Raw genomic sequence first — 26,311 nt, 5'->3', positions numbered from 1 at the left:
TTCAACTACAATGATCACTATAAAATATTAATCTCACCATTACACTCTTGTACTTAAAATCATTTAATTCCTTTCTATCTGTTAAAATATGATTTGGGTCAGGTTTTCTGTTTCACCAGTATCATCTCTTCTCTTTCATCTCTTCATGCACTTCTCTCTTGCCTTTTTCTTTAGCTGAGCAACACAATTCACCTTTTCAGATTTATTTCATGATGCCCCTCCTCCATAAAGCTTTTCCTGAATGCCACCATTTCTTATACTCTTCCAGCCCATGCCTGACTTTAACTAGTCCAAAAGTTCAGCCTTGGTGCCTTATAGCTTTATCCAACTATATTACCTTGAAATTATCAGCTTATTGGGGTCCAACATGGTGATGTAGGAAGACTCTGAACTCACCTCCTTTTTAGACACACAGAATATATACCTACATATAGAGCATTTTTTCCTGAAGAACCACTGAGGGCTGATTGAACAGCTTCTGCAAAACAAGTGAGAGAGGGACCATATAGAGAAGGGTGGGAGAAATGGTAACCAAGGGAACATTACTCTGAAGAGGCAACCTGCAGTAGGGAGGGTATCACTGAGGGGCCTGTGCACAGACTGACCCGCCCTGGGGCACAGTGACAGAACAGCAATTTAAAGGCCACCTAGACTATACACACAAAAAAAATCTGTTTACTAACCACAAGACATCTTCCAAACAAACAAGAAAGTGCAAAACTTTCCAGGATCAGAAGTGCTAGCTAGCACCATTAAATTTCTCCCTCCACCTACATAGCACAGGTAGGAATTCAGTCCAAGAGCTCTAGCTAGCCTGCAAGGCTACCACAGCAAGCCCCAGAACACCCCACCCCATACCCGCTCCAGACACAGCGAGCCAATCTGCTAGGGTGTCCCTCCAGAGCTACCTATGTCCACTTCAGCTCTGATCGGCTTGCCAAATATCTATATAGAGATATATAGATATCTCTATATAGACAGCACGCATATCTATATAGAGAATGCTCCAACACAAGGCCACTACTTCAAAACTGGAGAGGGAGTTGTTTCATCTAATTCATACAAACAAACACAGAAAGTTAAACATAACTTGGAGGTAGAAAAATATATTCCAAATGAAAGAAAAAGAAAAGGAAATCTAATGAAGCAGAGATAAATAATTTGCCTGATAAAAAATTCAAAGTGATGGTCATAAGTAGGCTCATCAAACTTGGAAGAAGACTAGAGAACATAGTGAGAACTTTAACAAAGACATAGAACATATAAAAAGTATTTAATCAGAGCTAAAATGTACAATAACTGAAATGGAAAATACATTAGAGGGAATCAACAACAGATTAGATAATACAGAACAGATTAGTGACCTAGAAGAAAGAATAGTGCAAATCACCCAATCAGAACAGCAAAAAGTAAAAAGAAAGAAAAAAAGAAAGAAACAAAAACAGTTTAAGGGACCTTTGGAACAACATAAAGTGTACTAACATTTATATTATATGGATCCCAGGAGAAGAAAGAGAAAAGAGCAGAAATCTTATTTGAAGAAATAGTGGCTGAAAACTTTTCTGACTTGGGGATTGGAACAGACATCCAGATTCATGAAGCACAGAGAGCCTTGAACAAGGTGAACCCAAAGATATCCACACCAAGATATATTACAATTAAAATGGCAAAGATTGAAAATAAAGAGAATCTTGAAGGCATTGAAAGGAAAATACCTAGTCACATACAAGGCTACCTCATAAAGCTGTAAGCATATTTCTCAGCAGAAACTTTGCAGGCAAGAAGGGAGTGGCAGGATATATTTAAAGTACCAAAAGGAAAAAAATCTACAACCTGGAATATGCTACCCAGCAAAGTTAATCAGAGTTGAAGGAAAGATAGTTTCCCAGAGAAGCAAAAAGTAGAGGAGTTTATCACCACTAAACCAGATTTAAAAGAAATGTTAGAGTCTTCTTTAAGCCAAAAAGGAAAAGCCATAACCATAAATAAGAAAACACATGAAAGAAAAAATATCTCACTAATAAAGGTAAATATATAGTAAAGGCAATGGATTAGCCTCTTGAAAAGCTAGTACGAGGGTTAAAAGACAAAAGTAGCAAAATCAACTATAACTACAATAAGTAATTAGGGGGTATACAAAACAAAAAGATCTAAAATATGACATCAAAAACATAAGTTGTGGAGGCGAAAGTAAAAATGAAGCACTTTTAGAATGCGTTTGAACTTAAATACCTACCAACTTAAAATAGATTGCTATACGTATATATGTGTACATATGTATATGTATTCAGACACACATAGGTCATTATATGTGAACCTCATGGTAATCACAAACCAAAAACCTAGAAAAGATACTCAAGAAATAAAGGGAAATGAACCCAAACATAACACTAAAGGAAAAACAGCAAACCGCAAGAGACCAAGAGAAGAAGGAAATGGAGAACTACAAAAACAACCAAAAGATAATTAATAAAATGGCAGTAAGTACATATCTATCTATAATTACTTAAATATAAATGGACTAAATGCTTTAATCAAAAAACACAGAGTGGCTGAATGGATAAAAAAAATAAAACCCATCTGTATGCTGCCTACAAGAGACTCACTTAAGATCAAAAGACTCACACAGACTAAAAGTGAAGGGATGAAAAAATATATTCTGCACAAATAGAAAAGAAAAGAAAGCAATCTACAGATTCGACAAAATCTCTTATCAAAATAGCAATGGCATTTTTCATAGAACTAGAACAAATAATCCTAAAACGTATATGGAATAATAAAAGACTCCAAATAGACAAAGCAATCTTAAGAAGATCAAAGTTGGAGGCATCATGCTCCCTGATTTCAAACTATACTTTAAAGCTGTAGTAATCAAAATAGTACAGTACTGGCACAAAAATAGGCACATCAATCAATGGAAGAAAATAGTACAGAAATAAACTCACACTTATATCATCAATTAAACTATGACAAAGGAGTCAAAAATATACAGTGGGGAAGTGACAGTCTCTTCAATAAAGGATGCTAGGAAAGCTAGACAGATACATGCAAAAAAAAAAAATGAAACTAGACCACTTTATCACACCATATACAAAAATAAGCTCAAAATGTAAGACTCGAAACTGTAAAACTCCTGGAAGAAAACATAGGCAGTAAACTCTGACATTGGTCTTAGCAGTATTTTTTGTCTTTGTCTCCTCAGGCAAGGGCAACAAAAGCAAAAGTAAAAAATTTACTACATCAAACTAAAAAGGTTTTACACAGTGAAAGAAACCATCAACAGAATGAGAAAAGATATTTGCAAGTGAAATACCCAATAAGGATTTAATATCCAAAATATATAAAGAGCTCATAACACTCAACATAAAAAAAGTCCGATTTTAAAATGGGAAGAGGACCTGAATAAACATTTCTCCAAAGAAGACATATAGATGACCAACAGACATATGAATAAGTTTCAACATCACTAATCATCTGGGAAATATAAACAAAAACCGCAATGTATCACCACACACCTGTCAGAATGTCTGTTATCAAAAAGTCAACAAATAGATTTCAAAGATGTGGAAAAAAGGAATCCTTGTGTGCTGTTGGTGGGATTATAAATTGGTGCAGCCACTATGGAAAATGTATAGGGGTTTCTCAAAAAACTAAAACTGGAACTACCATACAGCTCAACAATTCTACTTCTGAGTATTTATATAAAGAAAACAAAAACACTAATTTGAAAAATGTATGCACTCCTATGTTCATTGCAGCATTATTTACACCAATATATGGATGCAAACTAGATGGTCATTGATAGTTGAATGGATAAATAAGATGTGGTGTGTGTATTTGTATATATACATATACATGTATATATATACACATATACATGTGTATATATATATATACATGTATATGTGTATATATATATAAATGGAATATTGCTCAGCAACATAATGAAATCTTGCATTTACAACAACATGGTCCATGGACCTAGAGAGTATTATGCTAAGTGAAATAAATCAGAGAAAAATGAATACCATATGATTTCACTTATATGAAGAACCTAAAAACAAAACAAATGAACAAACACAACAAAACAGACTCATAGAGAACAAGTTGAAAAAGGTAAAGAGAAATAAGAGGTACAAACTTCCCGTTATAAAATAAATAAGTCACAAGAGGTAATTTACAGCACAGGGAATATAATAATGATATTATAACAACTTTGTACAGTGACAGGTAGTTACTAGACTTATCATGGTGATTACATCATGAGGTATATAAATGTTCAATTACTATATCATATGCCTGAAACTAATATATTTTATGTCAACTGTACATTAATAAAAACAAATTTAAAAGAAAAATTATGAACTTATCTGTCACTTCTTAGTAAACATAAATGTGTTGAGGTCAGGCACCATGACTTTGATTGTCATTGTATCCCCAGAACACAGTACTACACCTCACACATGGTTAGGCTGCTGATACCAAATGCATTTTGAATTTGTGAATTTCTTAAATGTTTTTTGTGGTAGTATAACAATTTTAAGAAGTGATTTCTACTAATTCTTCTTTTACTGAACATAATGTAGGTTGGCTAGCAATTCATTCACATATTTTTTATATGTAAATACATGTAAAAGTTATTTCGAGTTATCTTTATTCATTACATTCTCAAGCAAGGAATTTGAATGTATCAAGAAGAAATACTTTCTCAATCTTAAAAGATTTAATCTTTACGTTTCCTGATGTGGTAGGATTAACCGTCTTTGAGCCACTTTCTTCTGCATTATCAATTATGTGTTCATTTTACATATTACATAGGCTGCATTCTATTAATACTTTGAAGTATTCATAGTCATATATTAGTTATTATTTCTGATACTCTTATGAAAAGTAATGCCAAAGATGTTGTAATGCAGTATAATTCTGGGTGCTTCATTTTATGTTAAGACAGACAGAATTCCTGAAGCCTTCTTTTATGTAGTAGAGAATTGGAAGTAATGAATAGATCATAAGATAAATGGTGAAATGACTACAGATAAAGTACAAAGGCTCATCAAAGTTATAGCTGAAGTCAAGACAATTTCTGGAAAGCATTTACATATGTTTTGCCTTTTTTATACCTTCCTTGGTATAATACCTGTCAGGACCCTGAACCTACTACTTGCCCAATCATAGCTTCCAATATCAAATACCTGCAACATGCTACTCAAGCCTGACCTGGTACTGAGCCAGTCCTTGTCAAGCCTGGTTTTCCTGCTGCCTTCGGCTTGATCTCTTGTATTCCTGGGGCAGACATTTTGTCACGTCAAGCCTAAGAGTACCTGCCTCCTGCTCTACCCATTTCCACTGTGTAGGCCAATCTATAAGACATTATTTTCTGAGTTGATGCCAATTTCATTCCTTGTCACTAGCATCTACTTGACTCAGACACGAGCTAATTGCCTAGCCTCTGCTTGCACCCTCTTTTAGGAAGACTGGATCTTTTCCCCATTGTCCTAAGATACTGCCATTATCTGGAGTTAATCTTCATTTTGGCACTTGTTTTAGGAAAGAAAATATTTCCAGCACAATTTTAAAATGCAAACTCTTTGAAAAGAGGAATATTGTTCTGGGGCCTATTAAATTTTTATCTATGTATTTGTTGTTGTAAGTATTTAAATAATCATAATTTTGAAATGTTAGTTAATCTTGAATCATTTACTAAATATGAATTAATCTCAGGCCATTAAGATAGAAAATGAAAAAAAATTATAAATTTAAACTTTTCCAGTTCCAGGAATTTAGTTATCTAGATGAAGGCCAATTGAATTTTTAAGACATTTGTGTAGCCTGGAGATATTTGGAGGAAACCATGGTAACAATGCCTAATATTTATTGAGTGTTTAGCATGTACCAGTTTCTGTTCTGTGTATTCATATCTATTATTCATTTAATCTTCACAACAACCCTAAGAGGTTGGTAAAGTTATTATAATCCTATATCATAAATTAAAAAAAAAATAAGTAAATAAAAATTGAAGCCACGTAAGTCAAGCAACTTGCCCAAAGCCACACATTAAGAGGTAGAGCAGGTGGTTGAATGCCTTTTTTCTTAATTATGATGCTTTGCTACCTCACTCAGTTGCTCCTCAGGGCCTTAATGTATCTCTAATATTATCAATCAATTACAACTCTATTATTTATAACAGAATTTAATTATTTTTCAGCTTATTTATATATTTTCTCTTTAATACATTATTTTTTGCATGCCAGGTTAGCCTCAGCCATCCATCACATTACTGCCAGAATTACTACTGAACAACATAACTATGACCATCCAATTCCTCACCTCAAAATTCAATGCCTCCTCGTTTCACACAGAATAAAGCTTGGAATTCCTGTCATGGCATGAAATTATTTTCCCAAGGCTCACATCAGCCTGTGCCTAAAATTCTCATCCCCTATTTTGAGGTTTAGAAATAGACTCATTCCTCTGGCCTCCAAACAGGATAACCAACAAACATGTAGTTTCTTCCAGCAATTCTCTAGAACCCACGGATTGCATTTCTTTCATCTAATCTTACATTAGTTTGTTATTTTGATATGCTTATTTTTCCCCTTTTACTCAAATTGCCTGCATTAATTATCATATTCTGTTGGGATATATGTATTTTTATAAGTCACTTCAAAATCTTTCTGGAAGGCGATGGGATATAAATATATATACACTAAAAATAAAATAAAATCCCTCCAATGCCAAGCTTAGCAGCAATTTCCTCGTGAAGCCTTTTTAATTCTCCATCTGTCTGAAATATTTGCCTGATCCTTTGTACTCCTGTGACTCTCTGTTGATATCTTCTTTATGGCATCTGAATGCATAGCCCTGTATTTTGGCTATGCATGTTTGCGCCGGCTCTTCTGACTTAATTGTAAGCATTTTAAGATCACTCCTTAATTCCTCTTCATAACTTGCATGGTGTCTTTTACATAATGTGGTTTCTGATGAGAAATCCACAGTCATTTGAATTGTTGCTCCACAATGTGTAGTGCATCATTTTTCTCAGGCTTTCAAGATTTTTTTCTTTGTCTTTAATTTTCATTCGTTTGAATTTGATGAGTCTGGGCATGGATTCCTTTGAACTTATTCTATTTTAGTTTCTCTGAGCTTCATGAATTGGTTGGCTTGTCTTTTGCCAAATTATGAAGTTTTCAGTCACTATTTCTTCAAATATTTATTTAAGCACCACACTCTTTCTCCTTTCCTTCTGTAACTCCAGTGACATATTTTAGATATGTTGTGTATTATGTCGTCAATCTCTGAGTCTGCTAATTTTTTCCTTCTGTTCTTTCTGTTGTTCGTATTGTATAATACCTTCATCAATATTCAACTTCACTGACTTTTTCTTCTCCTATCTCTATTCTGTTCTTGAACACATCCAGTCATTTTAATCTTTTATTTTGGTCATTGTACTTTTCATTTGTAACATTTCCAATTGGTTTCATTTTTAAAATTTCCTCTTTTTTTTTTAGCCAATAGTCTCTATCTTTTTTTTTTTAATTTAAAGAAGGTGTACCATTATTTCTTGGAGCATGATTATAGTAGCTTCAATAAAGTCCTTGTCTGATTATTTTAACACTTTTATCATCTCAGGGATTGTATCATTGGCTATCTTTCTCCTTAAGAGTTTTTGAGATTTTCCTGGATCATCATATGTGAGAAATTTTGGTTTGCATCCTGAACAGTTTAAATATCATGTTAACTCTGGGTATTATTTAATTCTCATAGAGAATGTTAACGTGTTGTTCTTGTTGTTGTCGCCATTGTTGCTGCTATTTTTAGCAGAAAATTGACCCAGTTAGGTTCAGATCAGAAATTCTGATCTGCTTCCTGTGAGTTGTAGCTCCAATGTCAGTTCAATTTTCAAAGTCTTTGCAATGTTATTCAGATTTATCCTACATGTACAAGACCCATAGACATGACTGGAACCTGGGTGGTGTGCTACCCCCTAATACAGTTTTCTAATTTGTCAGTATGCTTTTCAAGGTCAAATCTATGCATACACAGCTCAGGGGCATACTGAGGAGATCATAATCAACTTTAAGGAATAACTTAATTTTGTTCCCCTCTACTCCAGTATCTCCCTAAACTGTTAATTTGTTGTTGTTGGTTGTTGTTGTTTTTTCTCTCTCTCTCTCTCTCTTTTTTTTTTTTTTTTGCCTCCAGGGCTCCTATATTGCTCTTCTGCTAGAAATAAGGCCTTAGTTTCCTGTTCTGCTATGTACTTTCTAATAGCATCTGCCCCCAGGGCTGTCTAGTAAGGAGACACAGAGAGAAAATGAATCAGTTATTCATCCATGCTTTTGGGACCATAGTTTCACTAGTCAGAGAGAAGGGCTTTCCTTCATTGCAGTTATAGGTGCCTGACACTGCTATGGAATTGCCAGGGGACTAGGATGGAAGAGATTGGGGTGATAAATAGGACAAGATATTTTTCTCACTCTCTCATAGACCTGCGGGGCCCTAATTTTCTATCTCTTGAAACAAAAAGACAGGGTTTTTCTTAGTGTTCTAAAACTGTACTTGGTATACAATTCCAGGTTTTGGGGTGCTTTTAAGTTCAGTCTAGGAAATACAAGAGGGAAAATAAAAAATAGGAAACTCATCACTGGTTCACTGGCACTTCATGCTCTAGTTTCCTTCCCTAATCTGTCTGCTATCATTTGCTTTTCAGTATCCTCGGATAGCTGTTTATTGTATTCTGTGCAGCATTTATACTTGCCTACAGGGGGAAAAACAGTGTGGAATATGCTTACTTCTTTTTAACTAGAACTGAAAACACATCACTTTCCTTAGATTTTATTGTATATGGCTGCTTGAAGTCTGTCTGTATTGCCCCCATTAGGTTGGCATATAATTAACCAGAAGTGCTTATCTGCCAACTTTGAGATTTCACAGTACAGTCTTCATTTTCATATCTCTTACAAATATACTAAATAAGTCTAAGAAATGCCCTAAACTTTGAATCATAAATCTTATCCTTTTTGAAAAAACTTCATTAATTTTTATTTTATTCATGTGTCCTACATTTAAGTACTTGATAGAGCATTTAACTTTTTGTTTGAGTGAAAATAATTGACCAAAAAGCATAGCTTTTCTACTAATCTACAAGGATAAAGTTAAGTTTTAGGTATTTCTCTACACCAGTAATGATATGGATGACCCCCATGAGTCTATGTTTTTCAGATTACCTGTCTATAGGCAAACATATTTTAAGACTTTGCAAATAAGTTATGTGATTATATGGGCAGCTTTTAGACTGTGCAGATGGGGTTAGGTGAATGTCCAAGGTCATGAAGTAAAGAGTTATAAGACTAAGACTGTTCCTAACTTGTTTTTCTACTCCCAAACATGTTTTTCCACTCCCCAACATGTTTTTCCATTCCCCATTGCTTCATTAAGCTTGTTTGCCTAAGGATAAAAGGTTCAGAAGAAGAAGTACAGTGAATCTGAAGTATAGTATTGAGTAAAGGAGCACAGTGTAAAACAAGGCAACCAGGCCAATGAGACTCCGTGGCACTTTAACTAGCAACTCTAACCACAGCAAACCCAGCATACGACACTTAGAGTTGGGAAGCAAAATAAGCCGAGATTGTTTTAATGTTCCTTTCAACACACTTGTAAAGTTGAATACCATGAAAACCCTTTCTACTTGGAAATATCATTTAAATTACCATTTCATCTAATATTACATTAGAAAATATAATGTTATTGGATGGATTGCTTTTTTCCCATAGTTTGTGTGCTTATATATCTCTTGATTGCTAAGGATACAGTAAATATTTGTAAAGGCAAATTGTGGATAGAATTGTGTTTTCTGACAACTAGTTACTGAAGCCTAAGTATAAACAGTACATAGAAAATTTTATGGGAAGAACAGGATGATTTTAAGAAATAGGAAAATAGCTGGAGTGTGCTTATCTTTATGGTAGGTGGGTCTTCTATGCCTACTACTAAATTAACAGATCCCACAGACCAAGGAACTGAACACAGATTAGAAAGGATACAACCTTACCACTGTTTTATTGTAGAAGGTGAACCATTTTATTAAAACTTCTGTATATCAGGTTTTTATTTGAAATCCATTCTAGGTTTTAATATTTAAAAGTTATTTTGAGCAAACTGGCTTCTACAACTGAAATAGTCAACTTTTCTAGCACTTGTACAGAAATTTAATATAGTCTGAGGTTAAAAATATCTTTCATTCCTTGAAAGCAATGTTTTATGGGATTTTCATAAGGAGGGAGGGAAAAACTGCTTAAGGAAATTACTATGCAAAATAAGTATATCCCAATAGGTAGAAAACAGGAATGAAAGCCAGAAACTAAGGTCTTGTATTTATGTCAGTGACCTCTGAACTGCAGAGAATAAGTAAATCTTCTTGAAACTTTTTCTTTATTCTTAAAACTAGCCACCTAGAAGTCTAAGTGTTGAAGGGTTGTTGAAAATTACTATATTCCACATTATAACAATACTGAGAATGTATTAGTTATTTTATGGTGTATATTTATTTATAAGTGTATATTTTTAAGTATTATATTTATTAACACACTTGAATTTTCTCTTTTTTTCATTGTTTAGATTAACTTCCCTGTTATCCAGAATCATACAGGGGAAAAAAATTAAACTCATCTTATTTTATTATGGTAGGACAAAAATTGACATCTTCTTGAGATTTAGCCAAAGTGTTACAAAAAAGGTAGCAGTGACTTTTATTGTTTTACCATGATCATTTACAGATAAGCTCAGTTTGGAAAAGGACATTATTTTACCATACCATTTAACATCTTTGTTAATTATCTAAAAAGAAAATTATATTAAAACTCATCCAGAATAGAATAGTGCTGTGAAAGTTATCTACAGGTTTACCACACCTTTGAATCTCCCAAGACATTTTAATTAAATCAATTAACTTTAAATAGTATGAAATCATATTGAGTGCACCAGGTTGATTTCCTGGAAAGTAGTCTTGTTTTGAAAATTTGATAAGAGTATTATTTTCTCATTAAAAGTTACACAGCTTTTGTAACTTGACACTTGCTGAGTTTGTAGACACACCATTTTCAAGGAATCTTAAGCTGGTCTAATGGCTTACTTTAAAGAGGGGCAAAATGGCTGACAAGGGAACATTTGTATTTTTAGTGATGAAGGAGAAAGGGTAACCTGTAAATTATCAGTTGGAGAATGCTTAACAGGTAGATGATGATAATGAATATTTTCCTGATGTGCATAGAAATTACATTTTGCCTAACATTTAAATACAGAATAAGGATAAATCTTAAAAAAGGAAATACCACCATTTGTTATTTAATGAGTCTAAATCTTGATATTTTGAGGAATAGAAAATTAACTAACACTCTTCTGCCATTTTGACACATATTTGAATAAGCAGACTGCTGGTCCCATGGGTATATTTTTTAAGGTGTGAGTGGTAGTGAGAGTCCAAAAGCAGTTAAATAAAACAGAAACTAAAAACATCTTTTTACCTACGACTTCATTGGTAAATACTTTTGCATAAATTTGCACTTCTGAAACCCTAATTTTATTTCAAAGACTGGCACTTTAGTGTTTAGTTGGGAGCTATTTTATGTGTTCCCCTGTTACTTATGCATTAATTAGTTTTGTTTACCTGTGCATAATTTTTTCTAATTTCACAACAGTTGGTTTTTTTTTTTGTAATTGACAATGCAATTTACTGCATGTGTGCTTTCTGGCCCCAAAACAAGAATGTTAAGGTGTAAAGCACCAATCTCTTCATTTCAGATTGTTAAAAAAGGGATTGGTTGTGACTAATTTCCAATTAATTTGCTGTGGTTACGAGGAACAAAACAATTTCACCTTCTAATTAAAATTTAAAATATTCCAAAGTGTCATCTTTAGATGTCTGTGGAATGTATAATTTCCATTTTGGTTCATTGCTGGATCTGTAATACCCATGAGCTTGACAGCTCTATTAATTTAAAGCCTCAGTAATACCTATTAGTACAAAACATGAAAAAAAATACCATTAATCATTTATTTTAATTTTACAGCTCTGTCATTTTCTCAGTATGTTTTAAAATTATGATGACAACGTAATGTGCACAAATCGACTTGGATGAAGGAGAAACGGATCACAGTACTTAGGAGAGATACTGAAGTACATTATTAGAGCTTAATTAATGCCAAACTGATTAGATCTGATTGCATTTTGCACAAAAATATTTTAAAGAATTTTTCTTACCATTATATTTAAAAAGTTATTCCAAACATGTTATTTATAATTAGGCTTACTTTTTATAGTTCTTTTCTTTAATACATTCTATTTAAATATTTTGAAATCAACCTAAATTGTTCTTTTGTTCTTCATTTTAAAACCTGAATTAATCTAGTCATAAGTTTCAATTTAGAAAAGTTCTTTTCATTTCAGCTAAAATATAACAGTGTCTCTCATCTTTGTATTTTTTGATAGGAACTTCTAACCTAAATTGGGCACACTGTCCAAAAACAAGGAAAGGCAAAAATTGAAATGAGAAATATATCAAGTATATAATATTTCCTGCATTTATATTGATTTGATCCAGGACTGTTAAACATTTTAAAGCAGTCAAATTGTATACACTTAACAGAATTCTGTCATTAGCTTTGAAGAGGACCAATTATATATATCATTAGTTCGTTGAATATATTTCTCTAGAATGGGTAGTCTCCCAGTCAATGGACATCATTAGACTAATAATAGTAAATTCTATTATTTCCAGAGTAGTTAGAGGTCTCTCATTTGGGAATACAAATTACAGAATCGCAAGGTCTGAGCCTGACATTCCTCCCACATATGCCTTGTGGTCATAACATATCTGGCTCTTCATTTCTTCTGATTTTTTGTATTAAAATTAGAAAATATAGCTAACATATTCTAAGCTTTTCCTCAAAGAGCAGCAAACTGTTGTTGAAAGTTTTAAAGAGCAAGCCTTCTTATCCACTACCAGAGAACAGGGTTTAGTGTCTCATAGAGATGTTCCTGGGGTGAGTTACAAATTTCAAATAAAAATCTGAATTTAAAAATTCTTAATAAAAATACACTGAGTACAATTTAATAACATTGCTTTTATCTCCTTGAAGAGTCAGAACATAGTTACACATGTTTCATTTGAGGAGACAAAAATATTTTAAGATGATTACATATTATGTTGTTTTATCCATATGACAATTCTATGGGGTGAAAAAAATAGATATTATTAGACATGATTCTTAAATTAATAAATAAAACTTAAAAAGATAATACAACTCTTCCATCTAAGCTAAGTCAAGAAAGTCTGTGATTATTGAATTCTTTCTTGATAAACTGCAGACATTTTGTCCTAGAGTATAATAATGGAGAGAAAACAAAACAAAATTTAAAAAAAGACATGACCTCTGAACTCAGTGCAGAAATATATTACTCGAAGAGCCATATAAATATGAAATTCCAGTAATGATATAAATTCTGTGAACAGAAGGTTCATGGTACTATGATACTGTGGTACTATGATGTCATGGTACTATGGTACTATGACAAAATAAAATAAAATAATTTGACCTCCTCAAAGGAAGGAGGTCTAAGAAGACTTTCAAAGGAACTCAAAATAGACCTGAGAACTAAAGGATAAGGAGCATATAACTAGGTATAAAGGTGGGGAAGAGTGTCCTATGCAGAAGAAATAGCATAGAGTAAGAAGGAGCATAGTATGTACATGGATGTGAAAGATAACATGATAGACGTGGAACAGAAGGAAGAGAGGTGTTGGGTAAGAGAGGTGATTCAGTGAGAATCAGAGCTGCAGGGCCTTGAAGCCCACAGTAAGATTATTTAGTTTAGTTTAAGAGGCATATAGAACTAAATAGTTTAAGCAGGAGAGTGATGTGATCAGATTTATGGTGATAAGATCATTCTGGGTGGAAACGGTTTGGAAGGAAAGGCAATAACTAGTTAGGAGACTCCTTCATTTGTTCAGGCCTTAGGGTGGTGGTAATAGAAGTACCCCCACCTCCTCCAAAAAAACAAAATCAAGAAATACAGATAATATTTGAGGGTTAAAATTGATAGATTGCTTATCAGAGGTAAGGACAAAGTGCCAAGGATGATTCAGATTTCTAGCTTAAACAATTGAATAAATGATAGGACAGTCCTTGAAAAGGAGAATCTGGAAAATATATTATTTTCTCTCCAATTAAATTCAACTAAGTTATGCTCCCCAATCAATATATCCTAGGCACATTGTTAGGAACATCAATTATCATTACATGACATGATGGCAATTTTTTATGAGTTTCATATCAAAATGTTTACTGGATTACCATGAAATAGTTTAAATTGGAAGAAAGTCTTTAAGGTCTGTTCTATGATACTCCAAATAGGCAAAGGTGTAGCTGAGTCTAGGAATTTGGATCATTAAAGAAGTTTCTTTTCATAATTTGTCAATATGTGCTTATTGATTTCCCTTGGTTTAAAAAAGAATCCATTCTTTCTGTGAGTTAGTAAATGTGCCACATGGATTTCTTTCTAATCTTTCCTTTGGGTTGAAGTGGAACCTGGCATGTGGCTGGAATGCTACCAGGTGCTTCTGGCCTCCACAGAGAGAAGGCAGATGGCCATAATATGCTATCTCCCAGTGTTACCCAAGGAATCCTGAAATCCTTGTTGTCTCAGAGAAGAAAGGTTAGCGAAATGAGTTCTCTATTGTACTAAATAAACATAATTACACTAAAAATAGTAGGTAACATTTATTAAACACATATTTGACATGCATAGTCTCATTTGGTACTTGCAGTGGTCCTATAAAGTAGGTATATTGTTATACCTTTAGTCAATAGAGACTGAGGCTCAAAAATGGGAGATGCTTTGACCAGTGGCCAAGCTGGCACTCAGACCCTTGCCTCAAGTCCCAAGCCAATGATCTTAACCCCTATGCTCTATGAAAAGACTACATAAGGAAAATATATGAAATATTACTTATTAAGAAGAGTAGAACCACAAGTAGTGAATATTGTAAATATTCTCTGGTTATAGTCAAGGATGAGAATTTTTTTGAGTATTATTTTTTTTTTTTTTTTTTTTTTTTTTTTTTTTTTTTTTTTTTTTTTTTTTTTTTTTTCCATATGACCAAAGATTTGTAGAGGCCCTAGGAAAAGAAAAGCAATTACTGGGTTAAAGTTGTGGGTTAAATTTCTCTGTAGAGACATGGAAATTATAAAAAGATTTTTTTTAAGTTGACCTCTGGCAACCAATTTACAACCATAAAATATTGTGAATGAGAGAACCAAATTGATATCTTTAAAATAGATTTCAAATCCAGATATGAATATTTCTCTTACAGAGTGGCCAAATAGCCCATCACTTTTAGAAATATTTCTCTTTTTTCATTACCATACATATTTAAAATTCCTATAAATTTCATCAGCAAATAAACCTCTCAAGCCCATTTTTCAAAGATTTATTGTAAATTCTTCTCAATGATTTCTCTGGATTTGATGTTAGATCAAAGACTTATACATTAAACTTGGAAATTACTATCATTGCAGAAAATAATGGTTAGAATCATAAAGAAGCTGGCACAGAGATTTTAGAAAATTGTTATGTTTCATTGCTTTGCTTTTTGGCAGTTATGGACCTGAAAAATTTAGCATGCTCTTTATTCCCACTGTCATATGGCTCAGCTACACACACGAATTCAAAATGGTTTTCATTATTGGAAGGAGACGATCTTATTCCAGAATCAAGCTAGGTAACTTTTAATGTTCCAGATAATTGCTAAATTAAGCTCTCCCCACAGATATTTTATGGCATTTATTTTGCTCTGAAAACTTCATTCATTTTTAAGGTAGCTGAATAAATCCAGTGATAATAAACCCTTAAAGAGGTTAAAGAAGGAAAGAAAATATTGGCTAGATACAGTGAGAATATTTAAAAAGTAAAATGCTACCTGCCGAGGTACTTTCTAAGAGCAACATTATTAAGCCCACCCTGGCACAGGGTAATAGACTATGCATTTAAGCCAGATTTGATCAGTTGATACATTGTCAAATTGGGAAAACTGGTTCAGAATTTTCACAGAATGAATTCCAAATGGTGGCACTCAGTATAGCAAAAATATGCCATATGAAATTATTTGTACTTTCATTCATTTTTTTAGCTATTGACCCATTAAATCATAATTTTAAATTAAAATTTGTTTCTTCTACTGTATGCCTCATAATTCCAGATGTAATTTTCAGAATTGACTATAATTACATCAAGGGTCAACAAGTTATGCCCTTTGGGCCAAATCCGGACAACTGCCTGTTTTTGTATTGCCAAAGAGCTAAGGATTTTTTTAATTTTACATTTTTAATTGGTTAAAAATATCAAAATAAGAATGCTATTTTATAATGTTAAAATTATATGAAATTCAAATTTTAGTGTCCATGCATAAAGTTTTACCGCAACACAGATACAACCACTTATTTACATAAAGTATATGAATACTTTTGTGCCACAATGGCAAAGTTGAGTAGTTACAGAGGCCTCATAGCTCACAAAGCCTGAATATTTACCATTTAGCCCTTTACAGAAAATGCTTGCCAAGCTTTGAATAACATGGACAACTACTTAAACATCCTGCAGTATATAACTCTCAAATATTATGATTTCTAGATTTAGAATTAGGGTAAGCAATTGAGTAACTTACTTACATGCAAACCACAGTGAAATACTGAGACAACTCTAACCTAGACACTTGCAATTTTATGGTTTCACTCTCTCAATAGAAGAGGAATAGGCCACAGTGAAGATTGATTAGAAATGTTTATATAATGATGCTTCTTTCTAGTTTTTCTCCTCCCTCTCTGGCTAGTAGCTTAGATTCCTTCATAGAATGACATTCTTTCTCTGCTTCACCCTTTAATGACTGTGTCCCCCAGTTGCATAGTCTGACCTCTTCTGACTATCCTTAAGTAATCTCTTCTAAGTGGATATAATTTGCAAGCTCATCACGTCTGCATCTGTCTCAGAATGGGTTCTCCTCTGAACACCAGACCTACATATCAAAAAGACACTGAACATCTCCCTCAGAATGTCACACTGAACACTGAGTTCACCAACTTCCTGGTTCCTACCCCTGCCAAAAATGCATCTCTTTCTATAAAAGTATCACCACTCACATAACAAGCAGAGCTAAAAGCATGGAAGTCATACTAAAATCTTTCCCTTTTCCAATATTCCACACAGACAATCAGCTAGTATCATGTCCTAGGTTGTACCGCCCTGATGTCTCTCAAATCTGCCACTGCCATAATTTAAGTTAATTTTGCTTCTTTTCTGGATTATTATATTAACCTCCCATCTGATCTCCCTGCCTCTGGTAGGGCATCTGGCCTCTGATGTATGCTTCCAGAGTGATGTTGCTAAAATTCAGGTTTAATGATGTCCTGTCTTTCCACCATGATCTAAATGGCATTGCTTTGTGCTTGCATTGAACGCTGAGACTACCTCTGTAGCACAATGCATATCACACCCTACTACTGCATGTTATCATCATGAGACTGTTAGTACATCAATTATGCTTTTTTAAAAAATCTCATTCAACTTGGAATCTCCAGCACTAAACTGAAATAAGCTGGAACCTAGTAGATTAGCAATAAAGCTAATTATAGTTGTGTAAATTAAGTTATTTATTTCCATTGATATTACCTCTCAACCATATGTTTTGGGGGTGAGCATAAGAAGGTGCTGGTCATTCTGTCAGTCACAGTCAGTCAGTCAGTCAATCAACAGATTTTATTAGTCTTAAGTCTTAGGAGGAAAAGTATAATGACAAATAGATCAGGGCTTCTCAAATTTAATCGTGCATATTGATCGCCTGGAGGTCTTGTCATAAAGCAGAATCTGATTCAGAAGGTCTGGGGAGGACCAAGGAGGCTCCATTTATAACAATGATGTCAACAATCCTAGTCTGTGGACCACATTTGGAAAACAGAACACTAGAGTGCAAGACAATTACCTGTAGAGAGGTTTTTTTTTTTAATTTTTAAAATATTTGTATCAATATATGCATCTTTAAAAAATGTATAGACTTGCAAGAAAAATAGACAGCCTCTGTCCCATCACTTCTGTTTCACCAGGTCCATTTTTTAATTCTTTGGCTTTTCTAATCATTTATTCTTTATCTATAAACAATACAGTTTACTGTTTTGTTTTGTTTTGTTTTGTTTTGTTTTTTACCCATTAGTTTTAGGTATATTCTACTTCATGCTATAGAAACATGGTTTAAAACTCTTACATTACTCTATTTAACTCTTACTAATAGTTAATATGTACTGAGTGATTTTTACATGCCAGGTGACATTCTAAGCATTTTGTGCACATTGATTCATGTAGTCTTTACAAGAAACTAATGAAATAGACCTATATTAAAGTTTCTACAATATTGATGAGAGAAATGAATCATAGTCACTTGCCCAAAGTCTCCAGGTAGGAAGTGGTAGACATAAGCAGTCTGATTCTTAATTATTATGCTGTTCTGCTTCTGAAAAAAATATATAATTTTATTTAAGTCAGTATAAAATATATAATCATTGATATTATGAAAACAAACGAACTGGAGAACCAAGCATTGACACCAATGACATTTTCTTTCCTATAAAGCTTTTAAAATCTCTTTTTTTTCTCCTTTGCAAAGTTACAGTAATTCTCATTTTTTAAAGCTACACCATATCAATTTATCTATTATTCCCACTCCTCTTTTTTATATGGCAGAAGCCCTTCCCTGCAGGTTTCTTTTTAAGTTTATTGCAAATCTATTGTCTTGGGTCTCAGTTGTACCATCTGTTACTTTTTTTTTTATCAGCAATTTTTTAGAGTACTTTTAGGTTTACAGAAAAAAGGAAAGGAATATATAGAGATTTCCACCTAACCCCAATCCCACACATGCGGAGTCTCTCCACTATCAACATCCCCTACCAGTGTGGTACATTTGATACAATCATTTAATCTACATTAACACATCATAATCACCCAAAGTCCATAGTTTACATTATGACTGACTCTTGGTGTTGTACATTCTAAGTCTTTGGTTTGGACAAATGTATAATGCCATATTTTCATCAGCATAATTTTATATGGAATATTTCTTCTGTGTTCTACCTATTCATCCTTCCCTCCCCCCCTAACCCCTGGCAGCCACTGATCTTCTTACTGTCTACATAGTTTTGCCTTTTCCTGAATGTAATATGTTGGAATCATACAGTATTTAACCCTTCCAGATTGGCTTTTTCACTTAGGAATATGCATTTAAGTTTCCTCCATGTCCTTTTGTGGCTTGATAGCTCATTCCTTTTTAGCACTGACTAATATTTCATTTTCTGGATCTACTATAGTTGATTTATTTATTCACCGACTGGTTGCTTACAAGGTTGGGCAATTATGACTAAAGCTGCTCTAAACATCCATGTGCAAATTTTAGTGCAGACATAAGTTTTCAGCTTCTTTGGATAAATATTAAAGAGCATGATCACTGGATCATTTGATAAGAGTACATTTAGTTTTGTAAGAAACTACCAAACTGTCTTCCAAAGTGGCTGTACCATTTTGCATTCACACCAGCGATGTAGGAGAGAGTTCTGTTGCTCCACATCCTCACCAGCTTTTGGTGTTATCGGTATGATCATGTGTCTTTTGAATCTCTTCCTTAGCTCACTCATTTGTTTTGCCGGAGAACACCCTCAAATATGTTTTTGTTCCTCAAATATGTTTTAAAGGGCATACAAAAGGTAAACTCTCTAGATCTTTTTTTATGACTGAAAATGTCTTTTTTGTACCCTTACATTTAATTGATACATTGACTAAGTATAGAATTCTAAGATAAAATTATCTTTTCCTCTGGGGTTTGCAGGTGTTTCTCCATTTTCTTTTAGCACTAATGTTTTTGAGAAGCCTGATGCCATGCTGATTTTTATTTTTCTGTAAGTGACCTGTTTTTTTTTTTTCTCTCTCAGAGGGCATTTAAAATCTCGTTTTTATCTCTGTGCTTTGAAATTTCACAATAATGTGCCGTTTGCTCTGGGCAGGACAGGGTTCGAAATTTGCTTGGCAGAAAAGAGAGGGAAGGTTTTCCAGGGCAATAACTGGCACAAAGGTACAGAGATGGGAATTAACGAGCAGTGTTGGGAGATTTGAGTCAGCTCTCAAACCCAGTTCTTGCACTTACCAACATGAATTGTGTAATGCAGGTTATAGAACCTCTCTAAGTTTTTGTCCTATATTGTAAATTAAGGATGTTGACACGACTTCCCAGGGTTGTTCAGAGGATAAAATTAAATAATATAAAAATAAAATTACAGAAAAAATTATCTTCTAACAGGTATGAGAACTCATTGAAGGGAAAATAGATCCACCTCTGTTTTAATCTTATCAGAATGCTTTGATAAAGCATTCAGGTGTGTAGAGGTGGTCTCCAGGGATTGAATATTGAACAGGTTGTTCAGATAACCTGATGAAGAGAAATATTTCTTGTTATAATAAATGGGAATAGTCAAAGAGAGGAAATAGGGAACTTGGAAAAAAATACCAGTGGGTTGGGCCACACGTGTTCTCCTCTCTTCCTTTGATTTTAGTTGAGCTAAAGAAGGCCTTTGGAGACAACATAAATGTCTAATGGGAATAGATACTGTTCGCTGTCTGCTGGGAGAAATAAACCCTTTTTTCTATCCCTTTTATGAAATTATACTGCAATTCTACACTCTTCAATAATAATTTTATGGGAGTTGAGTTTTGTGGAGGGCAATTCAAAGAGATGGATGAAGCAGATAGTATTGAACAATGTGGAAAACACTTAGCATACTGGTCAGCACACTGTAAGAGCCAAATCTTGTTACTTTTTATTCATATTATTATTCTTAATATTACAGTCATGAGGTGGAACTGTCACAATATGTACCCTGACGGTGTAATAGGAAAACTTTGCCTTGAAATCCTTCATCTATTTTATATGTATGCATCTCTATTTCATATTGACTATTTCTAAAACTGAAACTGAAATAGAATTTTGTCATGTTTATATTTTTATATGTGTTCAATCTTAATTTGAAATATGAAGACAGAATTAGAAAGAGTCATGGGACAGTAGAAATGCCTCTTCTGCTGCTGTTGCTTTTCAAAAGAGTAGATGATATGTAGAAATGAAGAGTTTTTTTTACGAGGACAACATTGTATTACTGAGAATATTTATCTGACATTTTTTAAGCAATACTTTTCTACCTTCATGCAGCCACTCCAACTTCTAGGAGCTCCATCACCATTGCTTATGATTCCACAACTCTCTCTCATTTATAATCTCAGATTCTCTGCCAAACTAAATAATCAAAATCAAGTTATAAAATGCCTTACTCATCACCGACGCATTGATGAACAACTAAGTAACCACCTGACTTTTCAAAGAAGCTCTCAAAGAGAGCCTGAAAGTTGGTTCAAGTCTTCAGATTGCTGAAACTTACTACTTTCTAAAGTCTTTGGAATCTGCTACTTACTCAGTGTTGTTTTCTACTAGACAGCAGGATCTCAAAAAAATAAAAATACAAGAGTGTGGAATGTGTACAAAACAGGCATCTGAATCATTACTCCAGGCCTGGTGAGGCCCCTTTAACCAGGTTTATCCCACATGGGCAATCCGAACCTGAAGTTACACTTAAGTCTCTACACCTGGACTTTCTGTGATTACCACAGAAACAATTCACCTGGACTGGAATTATTCTCAACCTTAATGGAGTAGTTTTTTTGTCTGCTCAAATATAAAAGACGTGTAATTTTATAATGAAATAACATATGCAGAGAGCCTGGATATACAACAGACACTTCATGAATGCTGGCTTCCTCCATGTTATCTCCCCTGAATAAGAAAGAGTCATGAGGAAAATATAGCCAATTGTTTCTCATTTCCTTAAACAACAGACCAAAGAGATGAGATGTAATTTTTTTTTTTTAATAGAAATAATGTTAAGTGAAAGAAAGAGTTGTGTATTTTGACCATGAGACTGATTAAACAACCAAGATGTCGGGTTATAAATAATTGTAAAAATAGAACTGGCTGTCATTCTGCATAGAAACTGAAAACTGGAACCCCCTATTAGTCAGTAACGTGAATTAAATGTCTCATCCTGTCAGGAGCGCTGAATGAGATACTATGCTGTTTTGGAAGGCATACTAACTTGTGATTTCTTTCAAAAAAGGATTACCAATATAAAGATAGCCATGATCAAAATTCAAATACCTAAAAAACACGAAGAGCAAACAAAATCTCATACACAGTAATTCATGCTATTTTGGCTATGCTTGTCATAAAATGATGCTAACCTTATGTAAGTGACTGTAATGATATATTTCTTCTGAAATCTTAACACTAATAATTTGATAAGAATGATCTTATTTTCCAGCATGTCCTAATACTCTTGTACCCTCTAAAGGGTTTAGTCCAGCAACTGTGAATCGGCCTTCTTACTTCTGCTGCTAATGTTATATTTGAATCTAAGTTTATGATATAAGTAATATGTGATAGCTGCTTCCCTGGTACTCATTTAAAAGTTACACTTTTGTGTAAAAAGATTCATCTTCATGTTCAGCGTTTAAAAAAACAGTGCCATTTTGCTTAGTCTCCTATTTCGGCATCTATATCACTATTGTATGTGCTTGTTAAATTTCTCTTTCCTACTTGACTATAATTCTTTGAGGGCAGAGATTGTGCACTATCTATTTTTTAAAAGTTCCTGGTACAGTTTCTAAAGCATGGTAGGAGCTCAATCAATTTTGTGAAATGAATAAATGAATGAATGATGCCTTATTAGATATTGTACAAAGCTAGGATTCAGAGGAGTTTAAAATCAATAGCATATGGTACAGTGTAATCTAAAGTCAAATTATTGAGAGAGAAAATCTGGTAGAGATCTTTTTCAATCTACATATATAGATGCATTCTTACATCTTAACTATTTAGTTATCAATTCTCCAGTTCATAAGATAACAAAAATAAAATAAAATAAAAATAAAAAAATAAAATAGAATAAAATAGAATGACATAAATTACATAACCAGAGAGTAAGGGGCTGGTTTAGCCTACTGGCTTTTTACAGGTGTAATTTATTTTTACAGTAAAGAAAGAAACACTGAATCTTCCCAGAATAACCTGATTCTAACAGAGTTAAATAAAGTTGTTCATTTTTCCACATTTTTGACATACTTCTGTCTTTCTAGACTGTGAAGTAAATCTCTGTTTCCCAAAAGCCCCAGTAGTTATTTTAATGATACTGTCCACGTGACATACATTTTTTTTTGGTTTCATCACTATTAGTGAATGACAAGTGAAGGATATTCATTTTAACTTGAAAATGTCAGATATGCACTTTAAGAGATATATTTTTGCAGCTTTTAATGAGGTGGTGTTTCTTTTTGAAAGAAATACTCATCTCTGATGCGGGTGCTATGCAGGTGACAACTGATATTTAATAAGCGATGGTTCTTGTATTAGTCGCAGTTCTCTAAAGAAAATGTCTCAGATTGCTTTTGAAAAACTCTTAGCATCACTAGCCCAAAGGCAAGATGTGACCTTTTTATTACATAATGAGAATCATTTATTATCTTACAATGTATCTTAAAGTCACAGACAAAATGCCACTTTGATAATTGCTTTCAATTAGCTTTGAGCATAGCATATATTCACAAAATGTCTTCTCTAATTTAGACTTGAATTAGAGAAAATTGCAGACATAATCTACTTTAAGCTTGTCTCATTTAAGGTGATTCGTAGTTTTATATCAAAGAAATCAAAACGAGTAGCTTTAGAACAGTCTCTCAAAGTGTTTTAAGCAGGCTTTTCAATATTTGATTCTATTCTATTACCAATTAATTAACAAATTAGAAAACTGGTTCATCATTCCTGACCTTTTATACATGTTAACGTGTGACTTTCAATTCTAATTATTGTTTTGAAATTAAGCCTTACAATTCGTGTTGAAAGAAAGAAACAATCTGATTAGCAAGATAAATAAGGCTTGCCTTGATACCAAGTGCATCTCTATGTTTGGCTATAACTAGAATTCTGAATACTATAATGGTGTATCCTTCCCTGCCTTAAATAAATTACACATAACTAATGGTTGATAAATTATACTAGATAATAATGTAACCTAAACAAGGAGTTTGGGGTTATTACTACAAGTGAGGTTAGAGGTAACATGATGATTAAATTGTGATTTCAGTTATTTTTTATATTCTGTTAGTACACTGAGTATTAGAATATGGTTTAAATGCATATCTTTATCTATCTTAAAAATATTTTGAAAGAATAGAAACTCTGAAACTACATTTTATACTGTGGTATTTCAATAACTCATGGAATATTATTAACCTAACAGAGATTCTCAGAAATTGGGATTAAATCTGGAAGTTACTCTCTTTCTCTTTTTTCTCCCTAGATAAAAATTACACACAAGAACCAAGCTCCAATGCTGATGGGCCCTCCTCCAAAAACTGGGTTGTTCTGCTCCTTCGTCAAAAGAACAAGAAACCGAAGCAAGGAGTAATTCTGTATCATTTCATTCTTAGAGATCTAATTAGCATAATTGGGCCATGAAACACTTATGCTGGAAATCTTTGAATCATTTCAAGTCTCCTGCTCATGTAAATCATAGAATTGGTTTAACAGTTTCTGTTACTAAGTTAATTGAAAATTCATCTATTAGAAAATTTATTGTCAGTTTTTATAGGCATCTTTGCATGAAGAAAGCAGAAGTTTACATGAAGTGATACTGCATATTTTTGTTGCATGCATTCCCATTGATTTTTATGTCTCCCACCCATTTCTCCCTCAATTTCTGTTTCTAAACTTGTGAAACATAAAAAAGGAAATACCACGGCAATGTGATTCTCAGTGTGATTCCATTATCAATAAGCACTAATCAGTAATCACAGATTGCTGTGCTTTTTCCTTTTAGAATCAGTGTATCAATAGTCTTTGACCTATGACTTGAGGAGAAACTTTTCTTTGAAAGAATTTATTAAATAGTTGTATATGGTACCTTGCTGTTTCCAAATAGTTTTTCATTGACATCTTAACGCTTCTGAGTGGAATTTGAATATCAGGTATAAAGTTTTCTTGTGCTGAAAAATAGAAAGTGGTTTTTATTTTGTTTAGTTTTGTTTTTAATTCTGGAAATAAGTGAAAACATGTTACTTGGCAGTAAAGTGTGGTAGTATGACCAGCCTTATTCCTTTCTGCATGTGAATCTAGAAGAATATTCATAACCACACCAGTAACCAAATAGATGTTTTAAACTATGTGCCTAATTAACTGTGTTTCCCACCAAAGATTCAGAAAAAAAAAATGCTTGAGAGAAATGTTTTAATGCATAATTAATTGTGGAGAAAATTTATGATTCTTATGATTAATTTTGTGATGACTAAAACTCTGGAAGAGAGTGAATTACCCATTAATTATAATTAAAATTCTCACCTTTCATAGACAATAGGCCATACAACACAATCACAGTTCAATATTATTAACCTAACAGAAGTTATATATAAAGAGCTGATTTCTTGCTTTTTTTGGTCTTTTATAAATATGTGTCTGTATTTTTAATGGATTAGTTAAGTATACTGAGAAAGTAAATGCTTGTGTCAGTTCCTTTCTAAAATAAATTGATACCTGTAATAATATTGAGCTCATTGAAGCAAAGCATGCATGCAATTAGCCCCCTCATCTACTCCACTGCCATCTCTATGACATTCTGAATGTTTATTTGGAAATAATGGCCTAGACCATTGTTTAAGGTGCTCATGACATGGTTGGATTCTCTGATTGTTTAAAGAAATCATGGAATAGTACATTTCTTAATATTTCATTTAACCTATGATATAAAATGAAATGCTATTCTGAGCAGATTTGGTATTGTTTATTCATATTGACCTGCATTTCATCATTGCATGTTTTATGTTTTCAAACATGCCATAAGGAAAACAAGTGCTTGAAATGCATGATTTATTAGTTTCTCTCTCCACTCTGCATTAAAGTACTAATGATTTATCAGCTCTGTTTTTTTGTTGATTCATTCATCTTTGAATAACAATTAGCATTTAGTGATTCTGTTGAACACAATTCTGTGCATGGATTTATGAATTTCAAGTGAAATTGCTATAGTTTTTGTTCTTTGGTTTGAAACTCGACTAAATGCTGTTATATCAAATAGTTACTCTCAAGTAATGTGATATAATGGAAGACTATGTATAAAGCATATT

General features: G+C 33.2%; 1 protein-coding gene across 7 annotated transcripts in view; it reads left to right on the top strand.

The window, feature by feature from the left end:
- The window catches only part of DGKB (diacylglycerol kinase beta), a 581,858-nt gene extending 556,757 nt beyond the window's left edge, over positions 1–25,101 (top strand). For 6 of the 7 annotated variants that reach the window (XM_039862425.1, XM_039862430.1, XM_039862426.1 and 3 more), the window contains one exon: positions 24,493–24,600. In XM_039862425.1, coding sequence (XP_039718359.1) covers positions 24,493–24,600 — 108 coding nt within the window. Of the gene's footprint in view, positions 1–24,492 lie in introns of all 7 variants that reach the window. The other variant, XM_039862429.1, reaches the window with a different exon arrangement.
- The last annotated feature ends 1,210 nt before the right edge of the window (positions 25,102–26,311 follow it).

This window comes from Pteropus medius, unplaced genomic scaffold (genome assembly GCF_902729225.1).
Source record: "Pteropus medius unplaced genomic scaffold, Ma_sr-lr_union100, whole genome shotgun sequence".
In the NCBI taxonomy this organism is placed as follows: Eukaryota; Metazoa; Chordata; class Mammalia; order Chiroptera; family Pteropodidae; genus Pteropus; species Pteropus medius.
The sequence above is the reverse complement of the archived record's forward strand: the minus strand, read 5'-3'. Positions and strand labels throughout refer to the sequence as shown.